Source organism: Excalfactoria chinensis, chromosome 10 (assembly GCF_039878825.1).
Source record: "Excalfactoria chinensis isolate bCotChi1 chromosome 10, bCotChi1.hap2, whole genome shotgun sequence".
Taxonomy (NCBI): Eukaryota; Metazoa; Chordata; class Aves; order Galliformes; family Phasianidae; genus Excalfactoria; species Excalfactoria chinensis.
In genome coordinates, this window is record NC_092834.1 from 15,415,449 (window position 1) to 15,436,894 (window position 21,446).

The 21,446-nt window shown below is 39.9% G+C and overlaps 1 protein-coding gene across 1 annotated transcript in view; it reads left to right on the top strand.

The window, feature by feature from the left end:
• TLN2 (talin 2) overlaps nucleotides 1–21,446 on the top strand; it is a 130,775-nt gene that overhangs the window by 79,037 nt on the left and 30,292 nt on the right. The window contains exons 28-44 of the mRNA XM_072345181.1: nucleotides 1,449–1,657; nucleotides 2,288–2,407; nucleotides 3,105–3,302; nucleotides 5,291–5,430; nucleotides 7,424–7,517; nucleotides 9,307–9,396; nucleotides 10,385–10,507; nucleotides 11,871–12,014; nucleotides 12,197–12,358; nucleotides 13,278–13,418; nucleotides 14,545–14,726; nucleotides 15,661–15,793; nucleotides 16,760–16,861; nucleotides 17,966–18,136; nucleotides 18,598–18,744; nucleotides 19,635–19,736; nucleotides 20,387–20,506. Coding sequence (XP_072201282.1) covers nucleotides 1,449–1,657; nucleotides 2,288–2,407; nucleotides 3,105–3,302; nucleotides 5,291–5,430; nucleotides 7,424–7,517; nucleotides 9,307–9,396; nucleotides 10,385–10,507; nucleotides 11,871–12,014; nucleotides 12,197–12,358; nucleotides 13,278–13,418; nucleotides 14,545–14,726; nucleotides 15,661–15,793; nucleotides 16,760–16,861; nucleotides 17,966–18,136; nucleotides 18,598–18,744; nucleotides 19,635–19,736; nucleotides 20,387–20,506 — 2,378 coding nt within the window. The remainder of the gene's footprint in view (nucleotides 1–1,448; nucleotides 1,658–2,287; nucleotides 2,408–3,104; nucleotides 3,303–5,290; nucleotides 5,431–7,423; nucleotides 7,518–9,306; nucleotides 9,397–10,384; nucleotides 10,508–11,870; nucleotides 12,015–12,196; nucleotides 12,359–13,277; nucleotides 13,419–14,544; nucleotides 14,727–15,660; nucleotides 15,794–16,759; nucleotides 16,862–17,965; nucleotides 18,137–18,597; nucleotides 18,745–19,634; nucleotides 19,737–20,386; nucleotides 20,507–21,446) is intronic.

Below are 21,446 nucleotides of genomic sequence, written 5' to 3' on the forward strand. Positions count from 1 at the left end.
ATTTCTGCTTCCTTTCAGAAGACTGGAAGGGTCTTTGGATGTGTCTCAAAATATAAGATGATACCAGATGTGAACATACTTGGGATGGTTTGGTGATGTCTAAAGCAGTTTGTGTTTTACTAGATGTTGCCATCTCCCATGTGTAATGCAGCCAGTCTTTCTGACTCATTAATATAATGACTTCTGTGTAGTTTGGAGAAAAGCCAGTGGGGAATGTTGACACACACATACTATGATGTGTTGTCTTTAGTACCTGCCCCAGTTTATGTACCTGCCCCAGTTTATGTACCTGCGTTCTAGGAACTGAAAACACCTTTCTCACATGCAGGGAAAAAAAGGTTTCCACTGAAATGATATAATGTTCCATTTCCTGCATTGTGTTAAATTTTTGTTGTGTTATTGATGCAAATGCTACAGTAGAGTGTTCTTAATGCTGGCAGAATTTATTAGGATAGTTAAGAATTCACTGATTGTAACTGCATCAGAGCTGTGTAACTTGCACTTGCTTTCATTTGAAGCATGTTAGTTGGATTAGGATGTCTTGTGTTTCTGTTCCATAGTTAAGCGAAAGTTAGCACTGGACATCTGATAAGGAATACAGGTAATTGCAGCTGATACCCAATAGCCGAATCTAGCTCTCAACATCAGGGTGTAGCAGCTGTTCAGCTGGGAAATTTTACAAAGCAGTGAATTCGTTTTCAGAGCTCACAGAACTTTTTCATTATATAGTGTTTTGTTGTGCAAAAAGGTTTTTGCACTGAAAAGAGCACAGATTGTTTAATAATGTTACTGCATGTTCTGCTGTTTGTTAGTGATGCAAGGTCTTTACAGCTTTCCTCCACTATTTAAGCATTCCTTCTTGCCTACAGCTATAATAGTTTCTTTTCATTGCATGTTGGAAGTAATTACGTGACATGTTCTCTAACTGAATTTATTTTTATAGGTGTGTATTCATACGGGGATTATGTTGGATCAGGTTGCCTCATTCTTAGTAATCTCTTTTTATTTAGTATTTAATTGCTTGAACTTTAGCCATTTTTCTCTCTAGTCTCCAAAATGCCAAAGTCATGTTTTACAAAGTGGCAGAGGTGCTGCAGCTTTGAAGTCATCAATCACTTTCCCCCCTAGCTTGCAGCAGGGCTCTTATTTCCAATTTTTTGCTTTTCTTCTTTAACTCTGCCTCACTGGGATTTGGCCACTGATTTATAGCTGCCTCAGAACATCTTCTTTGGGGCATAATATTAACTTTATGGCTTCACTGCAGGCATTTTTGTCAGCAAATGATGCTGTATGTTCATGCTTCAAATATGTTCATGCTTGAAAGTTTTTTAAACTATGTTTGAAATGTCATGTTGCAATGAAATCATAACCTCTAAATTTAGCTGTCATAAAGTACAACAGTTGTCTTTAAAAGTACTAATAGATTCCTTGATGAAATCTGAATATAGGAGTTGCTGCCAGAGAAACTGCGCAGGCTTTGAAGACGTTGGCTCAGGCTGCACGAGGAGTTGCAGCATCAACTACTGACCCTGTAGCAGCGCATGCAATGTTGGATTCAGCAAGGGATGTCATGGAAGGCTCTGCTATGCTTATTCAGGAGGCAAAGCAGGCCTTGGCTGCACCAGGAGATGCAGACAGTCAGCAGAGATTAGCCCAGGTGAGCTGTGACTTCAGCAGCTACATGAACTGTGGACAATCCACTGAAATTCCTTAGAATACAGCAGTAAGTGGCAAGATAAAAACTATAGAACATTAGGCTGTGAGAAATGTCAGAGCTGGCTGGTACTTCTAGCAGCTTTCAGTATTTTGCATCAAAAAGTGTAGTTGGTGCTAAGTGTATTTTAGTCATCTTTCAGAAAAACAAAGGGGGCAAAAGCACAATTAAGCGCAAGACAAAACACCTGTTAAACTCACCATTAATAAAAGGATCTGTATTCATGTTATATTCCAAAAGTGAGCACATTTTCTATGTGAGTGCTGCAGCTGTTTTTAAAGACTGATCAGTATGTGATTAACTTCTGGGGCTTTCCTATAGCTGGGGTGGTGAAGCCTTTATTTGTGGTGCCAGGAGCAGTTGTGGAGCTGCCCTGCCAGCACAGTCCTATCAAATGAGTGTGCATAGTTAGTGATTGCTAGACTACAGGAGTGCAGCCCAGGAACTTGCAAGCCTTGAAAATGACCTTGTTGGAGTCAGAGGTGTAAAAATTGCTGGCTATAGATTATGCCTTGTGTTTGTTAGCTGAATGATTGCTTGGGCCTTTCTCAGCTTTGTTTACTTGTGTTGTAGGTGGCAAAAGCAGTGTCTCACTCATTGAATAACTGTGTAAATTGTCTACCTGGACAAAAGGATGTGGATGTGGCCTTGAAGAGTATTGGGGAGTCTAGCAAGAAGCTCCTTGTTGATTTGGTGAGTAGTCTTTTACCATAAAAAATAAATTTTGGAAGAGCTGATCTGTGTTCCCTACACATCATATTATGATGTGGCAAATGTGCCTAAGTTATACTTCATGTATGGGAATGGGCAGAGGGGGGGGGGTCACAAAAAAAAACCCAAAACCTTTGTACACTGCTGATATGTTAAAAAGTTAGGAGATCTCTACAACTCAGTCTCATCTATCAGTGATTCTGCTGCCCTGTGGGTGTAAAAGGGACTGTATGCTAGTGCTTGTGCAGTGCTGCTTGGTCAGATACGGTCAGGGCTAAATTTACTCACTGAAGAACTGCTAATACTTGTGTGTTGTTCTGGAAGTCTTCTTTGTGGAAGTGAGCAACTACATGGAGAACAAAACTTCTCCGACTTCTTCTACCGAGTTTAACACTTGAAATTTCCCAGTTAGACAGTAAAATAACTGACATCTTATCTGTTCCTTTAAAAGCTTGCTCAATGGTCTGTACCTTGAAAGAAACAGCTCACTGTCAAGATTCCTTGTTATTGACCATCCTGTATTTGGACTATTTTGCCTTTAGAACTGAATCAGTGGACGTTCAGTTGCAGTAGTCCATTCTAGTTTGTGACATTGCTGTTTTCATTTAGTATTCTTGAATTGTGTTGAACTTTGCAGTGTGATTTGGTGGACAGTAATACAGCTCTTGATCTCTTACAGCTACCTCCAAGTTCAAAGTCATTTCAGGAAGCTCAGAGTGAGCTGAACCAGGCAGCAGCAGACTTGAATCAATCAGCGGGAGAAGTTGTCCATGCTACACGGGGCCAAAGTGGGGAATTGGCTGCAGCATCTGGAAAATTCAGTGATGATTTTGATGAATTTCTTGACGCTGGTATTGAAATGGCTGGCCAAGCTCAAGTAAGTTGTTTGTTGATCTTGCTAACGGGGAATTAGGCTGTCCTGGGAACACAATACAGTGTGCTAGTGTAAGTGTATCCAAATGTGACAGATGATGGGTTATGCAGCAGCCATCCAGAATGAAGTGAACTCAATATTTGTGTATTTGTTTCTGTGGCCAGTCAGAAGTGCGACTTCGTGTTCACCTGTCTGGTTTGGTCTGTTTGCTAACCATTGTATGACCTGTATATCTGGCGACACAAAGGCCTGCTGAACTTCTCAAACGTTACGGAAATAGTTGCCACTATTTTGGTAGAAATACTGTGGAATGTGTTTTATGTAATCACTGTTCAACATCTGACACCTTTCTATGCTACATTTCAAATGCTTAAGTGGAAGGACAGAAAGATGTATTTAAAATCCAGACTTGTACTGCTTTCTGTTGTTTGCCACTGCAGACCTCCTACAGCATGGAACAAGCGTGTGAAGAGCAGAAGTGCCGTGTGTGTGACAGCAGCACCTGCACTTCTGTTTAGTGATTAAAAATCTGGAAGAGTGCTGTTCTGGTAAACTCAGTAGCATTCAGGGATGTTGTTACATTATCTCGCTTATTCTTAATCATCTGGGTTCTCATTTGAAGCTGAAGATGTCTCCTTTGTTATCTTCCTGGGTTTAGGCATACTGAACAATGCTAGTTGATGCTTTGGAGATGATTTAACATAAGAAATGCCAGTGTATGAGGTAGAGTTGTATATCATGTGAGCTGGGAGGATGTAGTAAAAAGAACTGGTAGGCTGTTTTGTCCTAGTTAGTAAGCAGAACTTGTAAACCTAAAAATTGATTCTGAAAGAAACAGTAGCTGGAGTGTACTGGTCCTGCAAAGCCAGTAATGGAGTGCCTCTATAATGCTGAGTAGAGAGATCAGGCTGTTGGTTATTCTTCATCAAACCTTAATAACTGGGTTCATGTTTGTGAAGTGAGGTAGATACTGGATACCAGCCGATTCTCTGAAATTAAATAGGAGTTCAGTATCTATCTCTCAGTAAGTTTTAGAATGTTTTATCCATGGCTGTTCAATGCAGGCAAAGGTAGAAACGATGATGCAAACTGCTACTTGAAAGGAGAATTTCAGGTGATATTGTGGACCTTCAGGATTTGCTTGTCATGGTGGATTAAAATGATCTTAGCAGTTAATGTCAGGTCTTTCAGTAGAGAATGCCTTCTGTCTGTCCTGTCTGTCTAGTTATTTGGCCTGTACAGAGGCAGTACCAGATGAGAGTAGGGAGCAGAGTAGAATGTAAATATAGATGAAAAATTATTCACATCAACTGAGTAATAGACAGCTTCTTTAAGCCTTAAATGGACTATTGGAACAAATTCACTTCTACTGATGACTAAAAGAAGAATCTAGTTGTAGCTATTTGCTGTGTTTTTGCAGTACTCCTTATAATCATACACAAGTGAAGGTTACCCATTTCTGAACAATGGCATAAAGTGAATGGGTAATAGTAAGCATTCTGACTTGGATGGTCTAAAGTAGGCTCATAGAAATCTAGTTACTTGTAACTGAGGACTTTCTGGGGGGATCTTTTTGTGTAAGTAATTCCAGTTGGAAGCAAGAGAGCTGTGGGTTACATGGGATGTTAGAACACAGACAGTACTCACTGATGGAGTAATGTGGATCAGCTGTGCCAGGCAGAGATGTATGAGAATCTTGACAATGAAAGCTGTGTTCAACAAGTAGTAAAGTTTCTCCACGGCTCTTTTTGAATACTGCCTTTGTTAGAAATAAAGCTATTTGTTATATGGGTTTCTTGTTCTGTTATGTGAATGGAGCTAGAGGCACCTGTCCGGATGAACAAAGGCTTTAGTCCATGTCTTCCTCTGGACTATGGCCCTCTGCATGTCAGTGGTTTCAGGTGGATAAACAGAATGGATTTCCAAATCCATTTTTGCACCCTCTGTATTTCAAGCTAGGCTCTTAATGTTATGCTGCTATGGCTTTTCAGACGAAAGAAGACCAGATTCAAGTAATAGGTAACCTCAAGAGCATCTCTATGGCTTCCAGCAAGCTTTTACTGGCTGCCAAGTCTCTGTCTGTTGATCCTGGAGCTCCCAATGCCAAGAACCTATTAGCAGCAGCTGCCAGGTAAGGATGTTTTGCTTATTTAGGCTTTACTTAAGGAATTTGCCTTCCTCTGCTCTTTAAATTTGTTCTTCTGCTACTGTCAGTTTACTGAGTGGCTGGAACCTGCAGTTCTGCTTAAATGAATGTAAGTCCTAGGAAAGCTGCTTGTTTTGCAGTAGTTCCTTATCTGGCATAACTTGTTAACAGCTAATATGAGCTGTATGTAAAAATCAATGTGTGGCTATCTATGACCAGGAGTGCATATGATCAGGAAGACCTGAAAGGATTGGATGATACGATGGATTTATCTGGTCAGAGATAACCGTACTTTAAAGATTTTTAACCATGCTTTGAATACCGTCTCTAAGACCCTATTTCTTGTCATTGTTCTCAGTTGAAAAATAAGTCTGCCTGTCAGTGTTTTCGGCTGGAAAATCACTTTTCATTTGTTTTTCCTGATTTTTTTTCCTGGCTATTTTATCAAATGAGCTTACTCTGTTTCATAAGTCTTTTAATTGAATGTTCAAATATGAAACGGGAAAAGGGCTGCTGAAGCATGTTTTCATGGAAGTGTCAATATTGTATCAAGTTGATGTCTGAAATGAAATTTGGATATTGCTCTTAATATTATTGTCTTCTGAAATATTTACTCCCTCAAAGATTAGTATGGAGAGGAAGTGATTAAACTAAGACTGCTGCTTCTTTAAGGAAAAGCTAGCTGATGTTTGTCCTAGACCCTGGAATCATCACTCTTCAGTATCAAATATACATGTTTTTTTAAATCCCCTCTTTTAATACTTAAAGTAGTGAGGTGTGCTGTCTTATTGTTATGTTCTTGACAAAAACGTTCTGACATCCATCTTGTCTCTCCAGAAATACACAGGCTTCTAGGAAAGCCGTAGGTAATGAAAGGTACATTGCTTAAAATGAACAAGTTGCATGAGGCTGTGTTTATGGCACAGCACTAGGCTGCTATGGATTTCTGCTTTAGCGTTGGAGTATTCCTATTTCTTTGGAGTGTAGATGTAGTTGTATCTCCAGTGGAGCCCACCTGTCTGTTAGTTTCTTCCAGACTGGTATTCCCACTGTAGAAGCTTTCAAGAAAAAAGAGAGGGACAAAAGCATTTAGATGGTCTCTTTTGCCGCAGTGTTTGTGTGTGGAGATATTCCTGCATTCTTAAGGACACTAGATAGCAACAAAAAGTAACAGGATTGCATTCAAATTGCTAAGGAGGCACTGTATTGCCCTTCTCAGATTTCTGCAAATGTGGTAGTTGTGACAAGTTTGCCCGGGCTCTTTTCTTTGCTGTTGTGATGTGGTCAGGTCAAACATTTCTGCTTTCTCTTCTCTAAGGAAATTGTATTAAAATGAACAAACAAGGCACAGCTTCTTTACTTTACACCAACTTGAATTATTTTTGCTCTTTTCCTTTATGGTGCTATGATTAATTTTCTTGTATTTTTGATAAATCCTACCTTTTCAGTGGCTTTTGTCCCCTCTTGGAACCATTTCTCTTGACTTTCTCAGACAGACTATTAGGACTGCAGCAGGGGCTGAGAGCCATGCAGGATCCAAAGTATTGATTTGATGTTTTTGAAGAAATTTGAGGTATTTGGTGCCAGCAGCTTGTTTGCTGGGCTCAGCTGTTTGCTGCAGTGGGTCCATGTGGTGTGAGCTGGAACCCCAATGCCGTGGACACACAAAGTAAATGTCTCTGAAGTTAAGCTTCTGTTTCTTCTGGACTAACATCTAAGTTGTTTGTAGTTGCCTCAGATGTTGGTCACTGTTAAATGCCTTAGTGAGAGGATTTTTTTTGCACTATCAAGCTTGTTAAGGAAGAGGTCTTTAGGTCAATTACTTTAATACAGGGTTATTCCCCAGACTGCAGAAAGAGAAATAGTAGCAGAACCCGAAAGCTTGGAAGCATTGTCTTATGCAGTTATTGAAACAAAAGCTTCAATAAGAAGAATAGTTCAACTTGAAAACATATCTTTTCTATTCTACTTTCCTTAGAGCTGTGACTGAGAGCATAAACCAGCTCATCACGCTGTGCACCCAGCAGGCTCCCGGGCAGAAGGAATGTGACAATGCACTCAGAGAACTGGAGGTATTACTACATTCCAGAAAGTTCTGTTGAAGAACAATGGGCCCCAAATGTTTGTTTTTCCCCTGTTTTCTTTGATTGGCTGCTGTCAATGTCTTCTCACTTGATATCTGTGGCAGAGGTTTTAATTTGCATACAAGGTAAGCATAGAGCCTCTCTGAACCTCTTATGGTTTTGGCCAGAGTGAAATTTGCTGATGTGTCTCCTCCCTCTTCTCTGCTTCCCAGAAAGTACGGTTTTTAGTCAAGAGTATTCATAATTACTGTGAATTAAAAAGGAGTCACAACAGGTTGGACGTTCCCAGGACCAGCAGTGCACTGAAGGGGGGAGCTGCATTTCTTGACTTTATGCTTTTAGTGGGTTGTTACTTCCAGTGCTACTCAGACACTTAGTGTATTTCAGCTTCGACTTGATAGTTTGTCAGCGTGTTCTGTAGTCTTCCCTGGAGATTCTGCAATAATGTGTCTTGAGAGGACTTGACTTTATGGCCTCCATGGAGGTAATGGCATTGTTTCAGAATTTCAGCTATAAGGTTCATAGGATTATAGTGAAGGTGCTGCAATAATCTCAAATACATATTACCTGTCAGCATGAAGTTGTGCTGACTTGTTCTGCCGTTGTTTCCTCATGTTCTGAGGGCTGCTGCTTCCATAGCAGTGCAAGTACTGCAGGAAGTAGCTTACTTTACAGTTTATTCTGTAAGGATGAGGCACAACAATGAAGAATTGCTGTGAGAACTGGAAATTGTTTTCTACATGTGACCTCTCCTTCACATCGCTTTGTTCTCCAAGTTTAATTGCTGTAAGACTTTAAAGACTGCTAAAACTATGACTTCAAAAAAAAAAAGAAAGAAAGAAAAGGATGGCTGAGCCTTTAAAAATATGGTAGGTATGTTTTAATTTTGGGAGCTGAGTTCTGGTACAGATCTCATGGCTTAAATTTATGCCCAGATTTCCTTTGTGTGCAAGATGAATATCATAACGCACAAGTATTCGGATCTTTTGAACATACAGACTTTCTTCAGAAGGGCTGCTAAGTCATTTTCCCCTGGTATTTGGTGAGGATTTTTTCCTTTCAGACTTTTCAAAAGGCACCTCGCAGATTTTTCAAGCGCAAGAGAATTATTGTCTACTGTTTCTTGCAGCTTTTTACAAGTTTATGTAAATAAATCTTCTAAGTGAAGATATGACTAATTCTTACTTTTTTATTTCTTGGTATCAGATGCAATTCAGGGGAAAAAAAAAAATCTCACACTTGCAGTTTTTTGACAGAAGGATCTTTGCTTTGGGTCCTTCTAACAATGGGAGGAGGCAGGCAGATGATTAAGTTGCAATTTAGTTTGATAGCCCTTTTTGTAGCTTGGCAGCACTTCAGTGATATCTTGTTCTCCTATCACTTAGCCTTTTAGTTCCAGTTATAAGATGTTAAAATATTACTGAAAACATGTATTGGACTGCTCAGAATGGGCACAAAACCAGGTTGCCTGATGTCAGCCAAGTGTTAATGTAGGTCAGTCATAGCAATTGCAAGCTAATTTACGTAAGGTTATACTTCCAGCAGATCTCTAGTGCAAAACTGAGTTAGTACCACAGTGCAGTTGCTGTGGGGTAGCATTTACGATGTCATATCTACTTCTGTGTTTGACTCTCTATGACTGTGGTTTTGTTTGCTTGCTGGAGACAAAGTTGTGACCATGCTGACATAAGCAGGATGGTTGTGATGGTGTTTGTTTTTCTCAGCTCACTACTTCAGACTCTGTCAGTAAGCCAAAGTTTTTTCCCTTTTTTTTTAGACAGTGAAGGGAATGCTGGATAACCCCAATGAGCCTGTGAGCGACCTCTCATACTTTGATTGTATTGAGGGTGTAATGGAAAATTCAAAGGTAACTTTCTCTTCCTATCTCTGGCAACTGTAAAGTATATTATCATATTTTTCCACACATATTAAACATGTTGGAAACACAGTGCAGTCTATTCTCAAATGTATGTTGCTTTCTTTGGTAAAACAGCCTGAGATCAGGCCATGAAAGAGGTCATTTCATTTTCTTTGTCGCTCCACAGGCTTTTTTACCTTGGTAACATTTTTAACTATGTGACTGGCATGCAATGTTAGTTTCCCCCTCTCTTCTTCTGTTTGCTTGACACTGTGCAGCATGTCATACATCATGGTATGTTTTGCCTGCAGCTATTAGAAATGCCCAGGGTGTAAATGGGAGCCTTGGCAATGAAATACCATTGTACTGTTCTGTGTGAATCAGCTTTGAGAAATGTCTGAGTATTCCAGTACACCAGAAATCTATATGGAATCTCTTAAGTTATTTTTAAGCATGCTATGTCATGTCATGTGTCTTGCTCAGAAGCTTTGCTTTTGGTGCTTTTGTTACCTAATGCATTGGGATCATTTTGAGTTCTTTGTTCTCTAAAAGAAAAAGAATACTTAATGATATGTCTGTCATTTTTCTGTTGCTCTATTGTGGACAGACTTTATTTTAAATTTTAAAAGGAGGTGAACGGAATTTGGTGAGATGCTTTAAGAGTTAGTGTGCATTCTGACATCCAGATGGCCCCAGTAGACTAGATGCAATTCCATCTCCAGGGAGTTTCAGTGAGTTCAGGGACAAATTAGATTCAGAATGTGTTGAAAGCAGTTGCTGGTATGGTTGTCATGTTCGGAAATCTGTGAAACCAGCCTAGAGCTGGGCTGGCTATAATGATTATTGTATGATAGAAAATTATTGAGGGTTATTTCTGTGTCCTAACATTTCTAGAAGCTAGGTCAAGCAGATTAGTGGGGCAAGAACCAGAAACCATTTGCCTTTTAGTGGTAGGGAGACATTTGGAGAAGCTTACTTTGTTTTGTTAATTTCTGAGGCTCTTGGAGAATCTATGGCAGGCATTTCCCAGAATGCAAAAACCGGGGATCTTTTGGTCTTTGGAGAATGTGTTGGAGTTGCATCCAAGGCTCTTTGCGGTCTCACAGAGGCAGCAGCTCAGGTAAGCTGTTGAAGCCTGTAAAATTGAAGTCTGTAAAGCAAACGTATGATTTTGATTTTTTGTTTTTAAGAAAACTGATGTTATGCATGTGTAAATCTGAGAGTTACTTCATTTTCTCCAAGCAGATGGTGACCTTGTTCTATATAGTATACTCTGTGTAGGATCCGCATAAACTGAATAATACACTGCTGTGTGTTACAGAAGTATCAGAATGCAATAATATGCATATTTTGTAAGGAAAGGAGATGACATCAATACAATTAAGCTTTCCCTAGGATAAAGCAAATGGCAGCGCTGCACCATACAGAATTTATGATTGCAGCTCAAGCTCCAAACAATTGCATCATAGAGAAGCATACAAATAATCAAGTCACAGTTAAAATAGATGACATGGCTTTGTTTTAGTTCGTACTCCTAATCCCAGACTACTTTTTAGATCATAAGCAATCAGTCTTAGAGCTCTTGAGATGCTTTCTGAATAACCAAAAAGAGTCAAGAAATGGCCACTGTGGTTGGATCTTATAATTGCTTTCTTGATCTCTTGAGATCCTCTCCCTTATGATTAAAGCTGATACAACCTTTTCAGTAAAGCATCAGGCTGTAGGGAATCATGCTTTGCATCTGTAATTGCTTTTTTATTTCCACAAGTACAGAATATCTCTGTATGGACTTCATCTAACCCTAGGTTGCTTTACCAACCTATGAAGGTAGTAGGTAGCATACTATCTATAATGTAGGTTGATTAAAAGCAATCTTCAAGCACTGTCTTGCCAGTCTAAAGGCATGAAACAGTCTCGAACTAAGGAAGAAAATAAATTTGGCTATAAAGCATCTTGAGCTGCAGTGTGACAACCACCCACAAATGTGATGGTCAGCTGCTTAGCAGCCTCATGTTTGTTGTGGTGTCTTGACTTTGGCTGGTGAGAAAGAATGCAGGGAGGTGTTTGTTGGCTTTATGTATGAAAAAGTAATGAAGAAAAGTACAACTGACATTCTGCTCAGGCAAATGCCCTTTCCAACAGCAGCTGTGGCAAATCGAGTAAATAACTTGATAGTGTTTATGATAGTTTATGATAGCTTTTCCATTGACTGTCCAAGTGAAAAATAACTTCTCCAGGGAGAGCAGCTGCCTAAGCAAACAGGATGGTTTTGTTTTCACTAATCAAATTTTGGAAGTGCATTGGCTGAGATGTCCTGTTTTCATTGAACTCTGGAGATGTATTGCTGAAGACAGTGTTCCTAGTACTTTTCAGTATAATTTTTGAGTAAACACCATATGCAACATGTCAATCTGAGCAGAAAGACAAGATAAATTTAGCATTGTTTCATAGATTTCTTAATTTCTTCCTTTCTTGATTTCTAGGCTGCTTACCTGGTTGGCATTTCAGATCCCAACAGTCAGGCAGGTCAGCAGGGTCTTGTTGACCCAATTCAATTTGCCAGAGCCAATCAAGCAATCCAGATGGCTTGCCAGAATTTGGTAGATCCAGCAAGCAGCCCATCACAGGTAATTACAGAAGATTTTGGTGAGACTGTCACTGTTAGGTTGTACAGTTTTTTGTGATCAAGCAAAGGAGTTTTGCTTTGAAACTGCTGTGTGGTTTTGAACTGTAGCTTTGCAGAGCTGGAGTATAGTCACTGTTGTGCTGTTCTGACAGCCTGTTTGCTTTGTGCTGTCTATTTTGACAGGTATTGTCAGCTGCCACAATTGTAGCCAAACATACTTCTGCTCTGTGCAATGCTTGTCGTATTGCTTCATCAAAGACAGCAAATCCTGTTGCCAAGAGACACTTTGTGCAATCTGCCAAGGAAGTTGCAAACAGCACCGCTAACCTGGTTAAGACTATCAAGGTACAAGTACTGCTTCATCGTGCTGCGTTTTTTTCTTCAGAATCAGAACAGTTATCAGTATCGTTTAACCTGTGATGTGTATGTTGTAAGAAATGTTTAATTACACTTTTGACGGTCTGATCTGAAAAATATGACAGGGTGGTGTAGCTGTGTCATAGTCAAAATGGAAAGAACTGGGCAGTATTAACAGAAAGGCAGCTGGCCTGTTCATCATGAGATGTAATAGCTGTGTGTTGATATACAGAACGGCTGGAACCATCAGAGTGGTGTTGTATTGCTTAATATCCAGAGTAGTTGATGTTGCTGCTGTTTAATAATCTTCTGTTAATGGTCACGTATTTTCCAGATACTTGTCTGTGTTGTGGCAGGGGGCAGTTTTGCCTCTTAAAAGCAAAAAATAATACTTGCTAAGGTAAAGAGAGCTGATGAATCTGACTCCATTAGCTGATCCACTACTGAAGTTCAAGTGAAAATAGTTTTGCTCTTAATATTGGAAGGTAGCATGGAAGGTTCTTCACAATGACGTATTTCTGAGATTCTGAAAGAAGTTAGGTCATTTGTGTGACAATGACAACCATAGATTTACTTTAATAAAAATAATAGTTCAAGAAAGAGCCAAATTGTTTGCCATTTCCACACGTCAGAGCATGAGGTGTACTGAGACATGATTTCTGACAAAGATCAGAGCTCAATCTACTCAGTCTTGTGAAGCAAAGCAGCTGTGTTAAGCTTAGGTTCAATAATCGTATGAGCAAAAATAGTTAAAGTATCACATTATTCACCTTAGAGTTGTTTCTGTGTGAGCTTTCAAATTTCAAATGTCATTACCACACAACAGCTCATGAGAAATTAAACTGTCGTATTCGATTTTTGCAAATAAACCCACTGACACGGAGCTCAATCATGGTTTAACTTCTAGGCCCTGGATGGTGATTTCTCTGAAGAGAACCGCAACAAGTGCAGAATTGCTACTGCGCCATTGATAGAGGCTGTGGAAAACCTGACAGCGTTTGCTTCAAATCCGGAATTTGTCAGCATCCCAGCACAGATCAGCACTGAGGTAGGCAGAATGTGGCAGTTTGACCCTGAAAAAACATCGATTTCATTATCTGCTGTGAGACAGGGAGTGTAGAGACTTTGCCCTGAAATATCTCCATGTTCCAAGGACATTTTGCAGTCTTTTGCTTAACCTCCATCCTGGTATTTCACACCAGTAAGATAAAACTAGTTATGCTCCAGTAAGCACTGGCAGCCTCCTGTTAGTGAAGTAACATGTGAAAGGCAAGATTTTGTCTTGTTAGCTGGATGCTTCCATGCAATGAAGTAATAAATCTGCCCTTTTCCCTCAAGAATAATTAGTTCTGGAAAGGACTGAATGGATGTCACTGTGCTTTCTCCCTTCCAAAAAACGATACAAAGTAATGATGACAAAAACCAGACATTTTGCAAAGAGAAATTTCTTATAGGTCTTCTGTGTTTTTGAGAGTTCTGTCCTCAGCCCTGTAACTAGGACAGATTAGTATCTATCCTAACTAGTGAATGTTTGTTTGAGGGGGAAAAAAAATCCTTCAAGCTTATAAAAGCATTGGTAAAAGTAGAGGTCATGTATTGTTACTGAGTTTACAACTGCTGCTTCCTGCTGTCAGAAATGTCAGAACTAGCTGGAAATAGTAGATGATACAGTAATTGTTGCATTCTGAATGTTGTGGGACTCTAATCTAATCCTGCTGTCCAGGCCTGCAGTCCTTGAGTTTACCAGGTTACTGGTGATAACATAGTTGTGAAAGTGAGGATTCAATTAGAGTATTCTAGTCAAAGTAAGTCCTGGGAAAAGAATACGCTTACTTGGATCTTGCAAGTTCTGTGACAAAAAGTTGGTTAAATGATATCTCTGTGGCCTACAATTAGTGACATGTTTCTGCTTTGTCCTGTTTACCAGCTGGGTGGTGTCTTTGTAAATCTGAAAACTAGTTATTGAAGTACAGTGCAAAGAAAGCAGTTGACCTACATTCACAACTACTATTTGCGTGTTGCTTGTCAGCAAATATTGTAGTACAAATCAAGAGATGTCCATGTTATTTCACGGCTGCCAGTTAAACCTTTTAACTTTTTTAGTAGCAGAACATGTGGACAAATGCAAATAATGATATCAATGTTCTTTGTGACCTTTTGCCGTTTGATCACAGGGATCACGAGCACAGGAGCCAATTCTAGTTTCTGCTAAAACAATGTTGGAAAGCTCATCCTTATTGATCAAAACAGCTCGTTCTCTGGCAATCAATCCAAAAGACCCTCCTACATGGTCAGTGCTAGCTGGTCATTCCCATACTGTCTCAGATTCTATTAAGAGTCTTATCACCTCTATCAGGTACGTCTTCAATATTAAATGCTTTTATGTCAAGATGTTCAAATAAAGGAAAAATGAAGTATAATAGTAATAATACTGTATGGCCCGTGGTGTTGTGGTAATCTTCATTAATGGAAATAACTTGTGCGACGTGCGCTGTTTAATTGTAATTGGTGACTGCAGCACTCAGCATGGGGCGGATTTTGTGTTCTGTTGTTTTTCACCTGTTCCACCTCTGATCCAGTTAAAGATAAACACAAGAAGACGTGCTGTGGAATAACATATTTAGCTAATGTGATTTCCATCCAGACCACTTAACAGCATAGAGTGTGTCGTAAAGGGTAGTTTTGGTGGGTGGGTCAGATAGTAGTGGTATACAGTGGATTTCTGTTACCTATTCGATATTGTAGTCTTCTTGGCTTTGTTGCAAGTATGCTGTTAGAAAGTGTGAACATCTTTTAATGCTGGGACTAAACCTGTGTATCTGCTGCTTATTGGAAACTTTTAAACTTATTAGGAGCGTGCTCCATCTTTCGCCCTTCGGTATCAATTCAGTGTCAATCTTGTCAGAGCACAGTGCATTAAGGAGCTGAATTAATCTTTTGGTAATGATTTAGCCGAAATAGCAAACTGTATGTCTTGAGAAACCGTCTGGAAACTAATCTTAATTAACAGATACCAGAGAATTGAGTGTAAAAGATAGTACCCAAGGGATGGTTTCCTGAAACAGTCAGTTGCACAGAAATATTTTTACTGTTGTCTGTTGTCTTTTTGTGTTGACATTTCTTACTGAGCTAATCCCCTGAACAGCCTCAATACAACAAAGCTAACGAGCATTGTTGCTGTCCTCCCACATGCTTTGTGCATCACCAGTTAATAAAGAGCACCAGTGTGCAGCCAGGATAGGGCCTGTCTCCTTCCCAGCATGATCAAATTTACCACTGCTGTCTTTCAGGGATAAGGCCCCAGGCCAGAGAGAATGTGATTACTCCATAGACGGGATCAATAGATGCATCAGAGACATTGAGCAGGCCTCACTTGCAGCCGTCAGTCAGAGTCTGGCCACCAGAGATGACATCTCAGTTGAGGTAAGGGAGGTGGTGTAGTAACAGAGGAACACTGCTCAGCCTTGTTCATCCTGCAGCATTTGTGTGTTTGAACATGTAAAGCCAAGCACTTGGCAGAGTCTGTGCCTGAGGGGAGAATTTGTCACTAGAGTCTTTCTGGGTAAAATCACATGCTGGCCAAAGTGCACTGCTGCTGGAAAGATAACAGAATCACTGGCCAAAAGCAGTGGGGAAAGCAGTGATTTTTAAAGACCACCTTTGTGTTATTTTGGTTTCCTTTGCTGATGTGGCCAACTGATAGTTAATGCTTTCCTGACGACTTCCTGCATGAAAGTTAGAATGTTTTTGAAATGCATTTATTACTAGAAGACCAGTGATTTAAATTACAATGCCTTTCTTTATTAATGCAATAAATTATTTTTCTTTGTCTTTCTCCACTGCTGAATTTCTGCTGTTGGTTTCACAGTCTACAGCAGAGCTCTTGTGCTGTATTGTCTGCTTTGAGAAATATCTCTTCATAATTAAATAGGAGCTCCAGCCATTTCATCTAAGTGCAGTGATACTGACCCCTAGGCAGGGCAAGAACAGGTGTTATATTTGTTTTGTGTCCTTGTTTGTTGTGTTTTTCTGTTTGTTTTGTTTTTGGGGGGTGGAGGCTGCCATATTGCAATGATAAAAGGCAGCTGCTCCTGAATATTTGCTGCTATCAACTGGAGGGAGCCACCTTTCCCCTCACTCCCCAAACCTGCCTTATCAATGCTACTTACAGCAGCAGGGCCTACCTCAATATTTTTGTAGTTTAAGTTAAATAAAGGAGAAGAAATGATTGTGGAAATCAGATGGGCAGCATGGATGTTTGTATCATAGTGTAGTGGGTCGTTTAACTGTTTGGAGTATTTTAGTTTGTCAAAGTGTGATTGTAATGGCATGGCATAACTTGATTAATGTACAGCAGTAACAGTAACTGACAGCTTCTCTTTTTATTAGGCTCTACAGGAGCAGCTGACATCAGTCGTTCAGGAAATCGGCCATCTTATTGATCCAATAGCAACTGCAGCTCGGGGAGAGGCAGCACAGCTTGGGCACAAGGTGCAGTCCTAATGAAGTCTTGAACAGTTGGAAAGAAAGGGGAGACCACAGTAAAGCAGTTCTTCTCAATTTGTTTGAAAGAAAAGAGGAATGTGCTTGAAAGGAAAGAAGATCTGTGATTTCTTAATACTTGGGGCTGAGGCAAACTAAAGCTTGTTTATGTTTTCAGCCATAAACAAGGCATATCCACTGAAGTTTTTGGTGTGGGAAAGATTAGTGGTGAAAGGACAAATTAAGAATGGGGAGGGAAAAGCAAAGATGGGGGTTTAGACTGGTTTCTAAGGATTGTGAAGTGCTTGCTTACCACTTTCTGTGGGAGAATATTTCCACTGACTAGATGTGGTTAAAGATAACAGGTAGCTATGGAGTCACTTTCCTTCCCTCACTCAATTGATAAATGTTTACCAAAGTACAGTTTAGTTTTACCCACTGAATGCAGCAAGTATGGCTCCTGCTGCTCACCTGGGTGCAGTTTAAAAGACCTTATCTTTGTGAAATATGTACTTTATGATCTTAGTGTTTTTGTTGTTTTCCTCTGGAAAAGTTTCAATGATATATAACTTCCAGCTACTAAATTAATCATGTTCTGTTGTTTAGCCAAAAGTGGATATTTCCTCAGAACAGTATAAATTGGATCAGAAACGAAGAAAAAAGATGCTGATTGCAGGCATTTCTGAAGAGTCAATTACTGCAACAGAAGTTGTTTGCATAGTGAAGAGTATTTCAGTATTTCAGTACTGACTTGTTTTCTTTGCACTGCTAAGGACTTTGCAACTTACAATCACTGAATCATAGAACACCCCAAGTTGGAAGGAACCTGTAAGGATTATCGAGTCAGTGTTGAAAGTGATTTCAACTGATACAAACCATCATGTTCTCAACTGTGTGCTTCTGAGGGGAGAAACACTGCACTATTACAGCAATTACTGAAAACTCACGACTCACAAAATCTTGGCATATATTACAAACTAAATGTACGGCTCTTAGGCATCACAACAGTGTGCCCCGTTAGCTAATCTGAGTTGAATTAGAGAGTAGCATTCTTCATCTCAGCTCTGAAATAGTCTTAATAGGCTATTGGTTATGTTGTTTTGGCTTTCCTAGGTTACACAGCTGGCAAGTTACTTTGAACCCCTGGTGTTAGCTGCAGTTGGTGTAGCGTCCAAAACTCTGGATCATCAGCAACAAATGACAGTGTTGGACCAGAGCAAGACATTAGCGGAGTCTGCCTTGCAGATGTTGTATGCAGCCAAAGAAGGAGGAGGAAATCCCAAGGTATAGTCACTGCATAATAATAAGAAGTCAGAGGGTAAAATGCATCTTCCAGTGGTCATAGTTCCAAAATTGAGGTAGGGTGCTAAACAAGACTTGAAAAACAGTTGGACAGTGGTGGAATAAATGGCAGAGCACAAATCTGCCCACCTTGGAGGCATGTGCATTCCTGCTCGGCAAGAGGTGGGCATGGTGTGCCCAGTGCCCTGAGGTGTTCCTGCACATGCAGGACAAGGGCAGGTGTAGCATGCACAGTATTTTGAGGAACAACTGTGTGATGGAGCACCTACACTTTTTAATTTGCTTGCAGGCATTTTTTCTTCAATTTTTCTTGTCTTTGCTTAAAGAAGTTTTGTTTTTTGCAACCTTTTTTATTGCAGAGTTGGGGCTTTAAAATCTTTTTATTTTTTTAGCAGAATGTTTTTTGGTTTAATTTTTTTATCTTGTTATTCTCTCTATTTCAGGCATCACATACTCATGATGCGATTACTGAGGCGGCTCAACTGATGAAAGAGGCTGTAGATGATATCATGGTTACCTTAAATGAAGCTGCTAGTGAAGTAGGCATGGTTGGAGGTATGGTAGATTCGATTACAGAGGCAATGAGCAAGGTGAGCAGACAAGAACAGAGCATGGTTTCCCTTGGCACTAGGAGTAGATCTGCTGTGCAGGAGATAACGTTAATTCATTTCTGTATGTGGCATTTGACATGGAAAAACAGTCAATCCAGAGATTGTTTCAGAAGAAATACAAACTGAAATCAATGTGAGCATAGGATGGTGTTCATAATACTCAGCTGGGTAGCAAGTGGTGGTTAGAATGACTTGGGACTGTTTTAGTCTGGTACAATGCTGGTAGTGAAAGAAAGTCATAATACAGGTCATCTAAATTTCTAATTGTTTTCCTTTTTCTTATTCATCTTTAATGTTAGTGTGTGAAGGGATCAGCTGGTTTGCCTTGAAGCAGATTAGTGCCGGTGGGGAAAGCAGCAAAGCATAAGCTGTTTTTCTGCCTTTTGAAAGGTGTCATACTGGCATGTTACAGTTGTAACATATAAATGAGCTGAACCAAACAATTCATCTCTTCACATTTCTTATCTGTTGGGGTTTTTTGTGTGTGGGTTTGTGTTCTAAAGGGATGCAGAACCATAACTGTTAACTCATAAGGGAATCTTACATATTTTTTTTCTCAGGGATAGTTATTCCTATTGCTGTTGTACATTCATTCCTACATTTGTTGAGAACAATAAGAGCTGATATGAGCCTCCCATGCAAGTTGGCCTTGCACTTGAGGATTCTGAGTTAAAAATTTTATCTAGGTTATCTAGGATTTCATAGTCATGAAGTGATGTAAAGCATTTTTTAGAGTTCCATATGTATATCTACTGGTGCATTTAGTCCAAGAGTGAGTATTAAAATGAATACATAACTTCAGTGTTACATGGAAAGCCTGTCGTTTATTATGAAGTTATTTTTTCCATTATTTTCCCACATTTCTGCAGCTGGATGAAAGTACACCTGCAGATCCCAAGGGGACGTTTGTTGATTATCAGACCACTGTGGTGAAGTACTCCAAAGCCATTGCCATTACAGCACAGGAAATGGTAAGAAATTTGGCTAGACCTGACTAAAAGCTCTTCTGTGTATGTAAGAATTGTGGAATGCTTTACACACTGATGTGTAACTCTTTGTCATGCTGGTTTCCTATAGCCTTATCTATTTAGGAATAATTATGTAAATGATGATGTTGTGAAATATTTTTGTCTAAATGGTGGATGTTTTCCAGAGAGATGCTCAGTCATATATACCAAGGTATACTTTATCTTTCTGCTCGTGTTATAGAAATGTTTTGCATTGATCTTGGGACTTTCTCAATTGTTATGCTCCTATGCCACAGCAGCTGGTACAGGATGGCTCACCTTTGACAACATAAGGTGGTTCTGAAAGATAGTGAGGAATAGCTGTGCAGCTGGCCTATTGCTCCACTGTGTCAAAGAGTGAACTGCAAGATCTAACTGCTGCTCTTTGATTATCCCAGATGTTCTGCGAGTGCCTGATTATCATGACTCTAATAAAGCATGCTTGCTTGAGTTTCCTCATGGAGTTCTTACTGGAGAACAGCTCCCTTACACTTCAGGCGTTTTTCCTCACTTCATCAGTGTGACCAAATAAACAAGAGTGCTTCTAAACTGGAGTGTATTAACAGATTATTCTCATGTTTGTCATTTTTCTCTTGCCTGTGTTCTTTTTTCAGATGACTAAGTCGGTTACTAACCCGGAGGAGTTGGGAGGACTTGCATCACAAATGACCAATGACTATGGGCATTTGGCTCTCCAGGGCCGAATGGCTGCAGCTACTGCTGAACCAGAGGAGGTCTGCAGCTTTTAGACCTCTTTATTCTGTGCATACATTGACACCAACATGGGTATTCCTTTACTGTAGTAAATAAAATACATACAGAGCATAATATCGGGAGGTAATCACAGCACTCAGTTGAAGTAGTATGGTTGCAGCTGAGTCTCGTGAGGACAACAATGATGGTGGAAGGTCTGGAGGGTAGGATATATGAGGAGCAGCTGAGGTCCCTGGGTTTGTTCAGCCCAAAGCAGGGGAGCTGAGGGAAGGCCTCCTGGCGGCTGCAGCTCCTCACAGTACAGAGGGACAGTGCTGAGCTCTGCTTTCTGTAACAGCATCAGGGCCTGAGGTCCTGAATATGGCAAGATTTTCAAGACCACATGGAATCTTAAAGCATCAACATTTAGTTACAGATACATGCCCTAAGTACTGCTTCTTTATTATAACTTATGAAGAGATCTGATTTGTGTTTGATAGCATTCCTTACACTGAGCCAAAATATGGTCTCTTTTCACTGTGGCTTTGTAGGCTACAGCTGAGCTGTGCATTGTGCTACTGCAGTACTACCTTACTGACAGCACATCTCAGCCTTCACATTACTCGGTGTGAGTGCAGAACAGTTAGAATTAGGAGTTACTGTGAGACACTTTTATTGATCATTGGAAATTTTAACCTGATGAGCTGGTGGTTCTTTTAAGTCCCTTTGCACAAAAAATGTCTATGGAACAAATTTTCTACTAGGAATCAAGAGATTTTTAACAATCATTCGGGATTATGCAAAAAGCAGCATTTTACTTTGTGTGGGTTTTTTTGCTTTCATGCCTTTCTGTACAAATTACTTGAGCAAGTAACAAAAATCACCAGCCAAAACCCCTCTATCTTAGCTTCAGAAATAAACAACTCACAGTAATAGGCAGCAGTGTAGACTGGGATGGATTCCTCCAGGTATCCTAGAGAC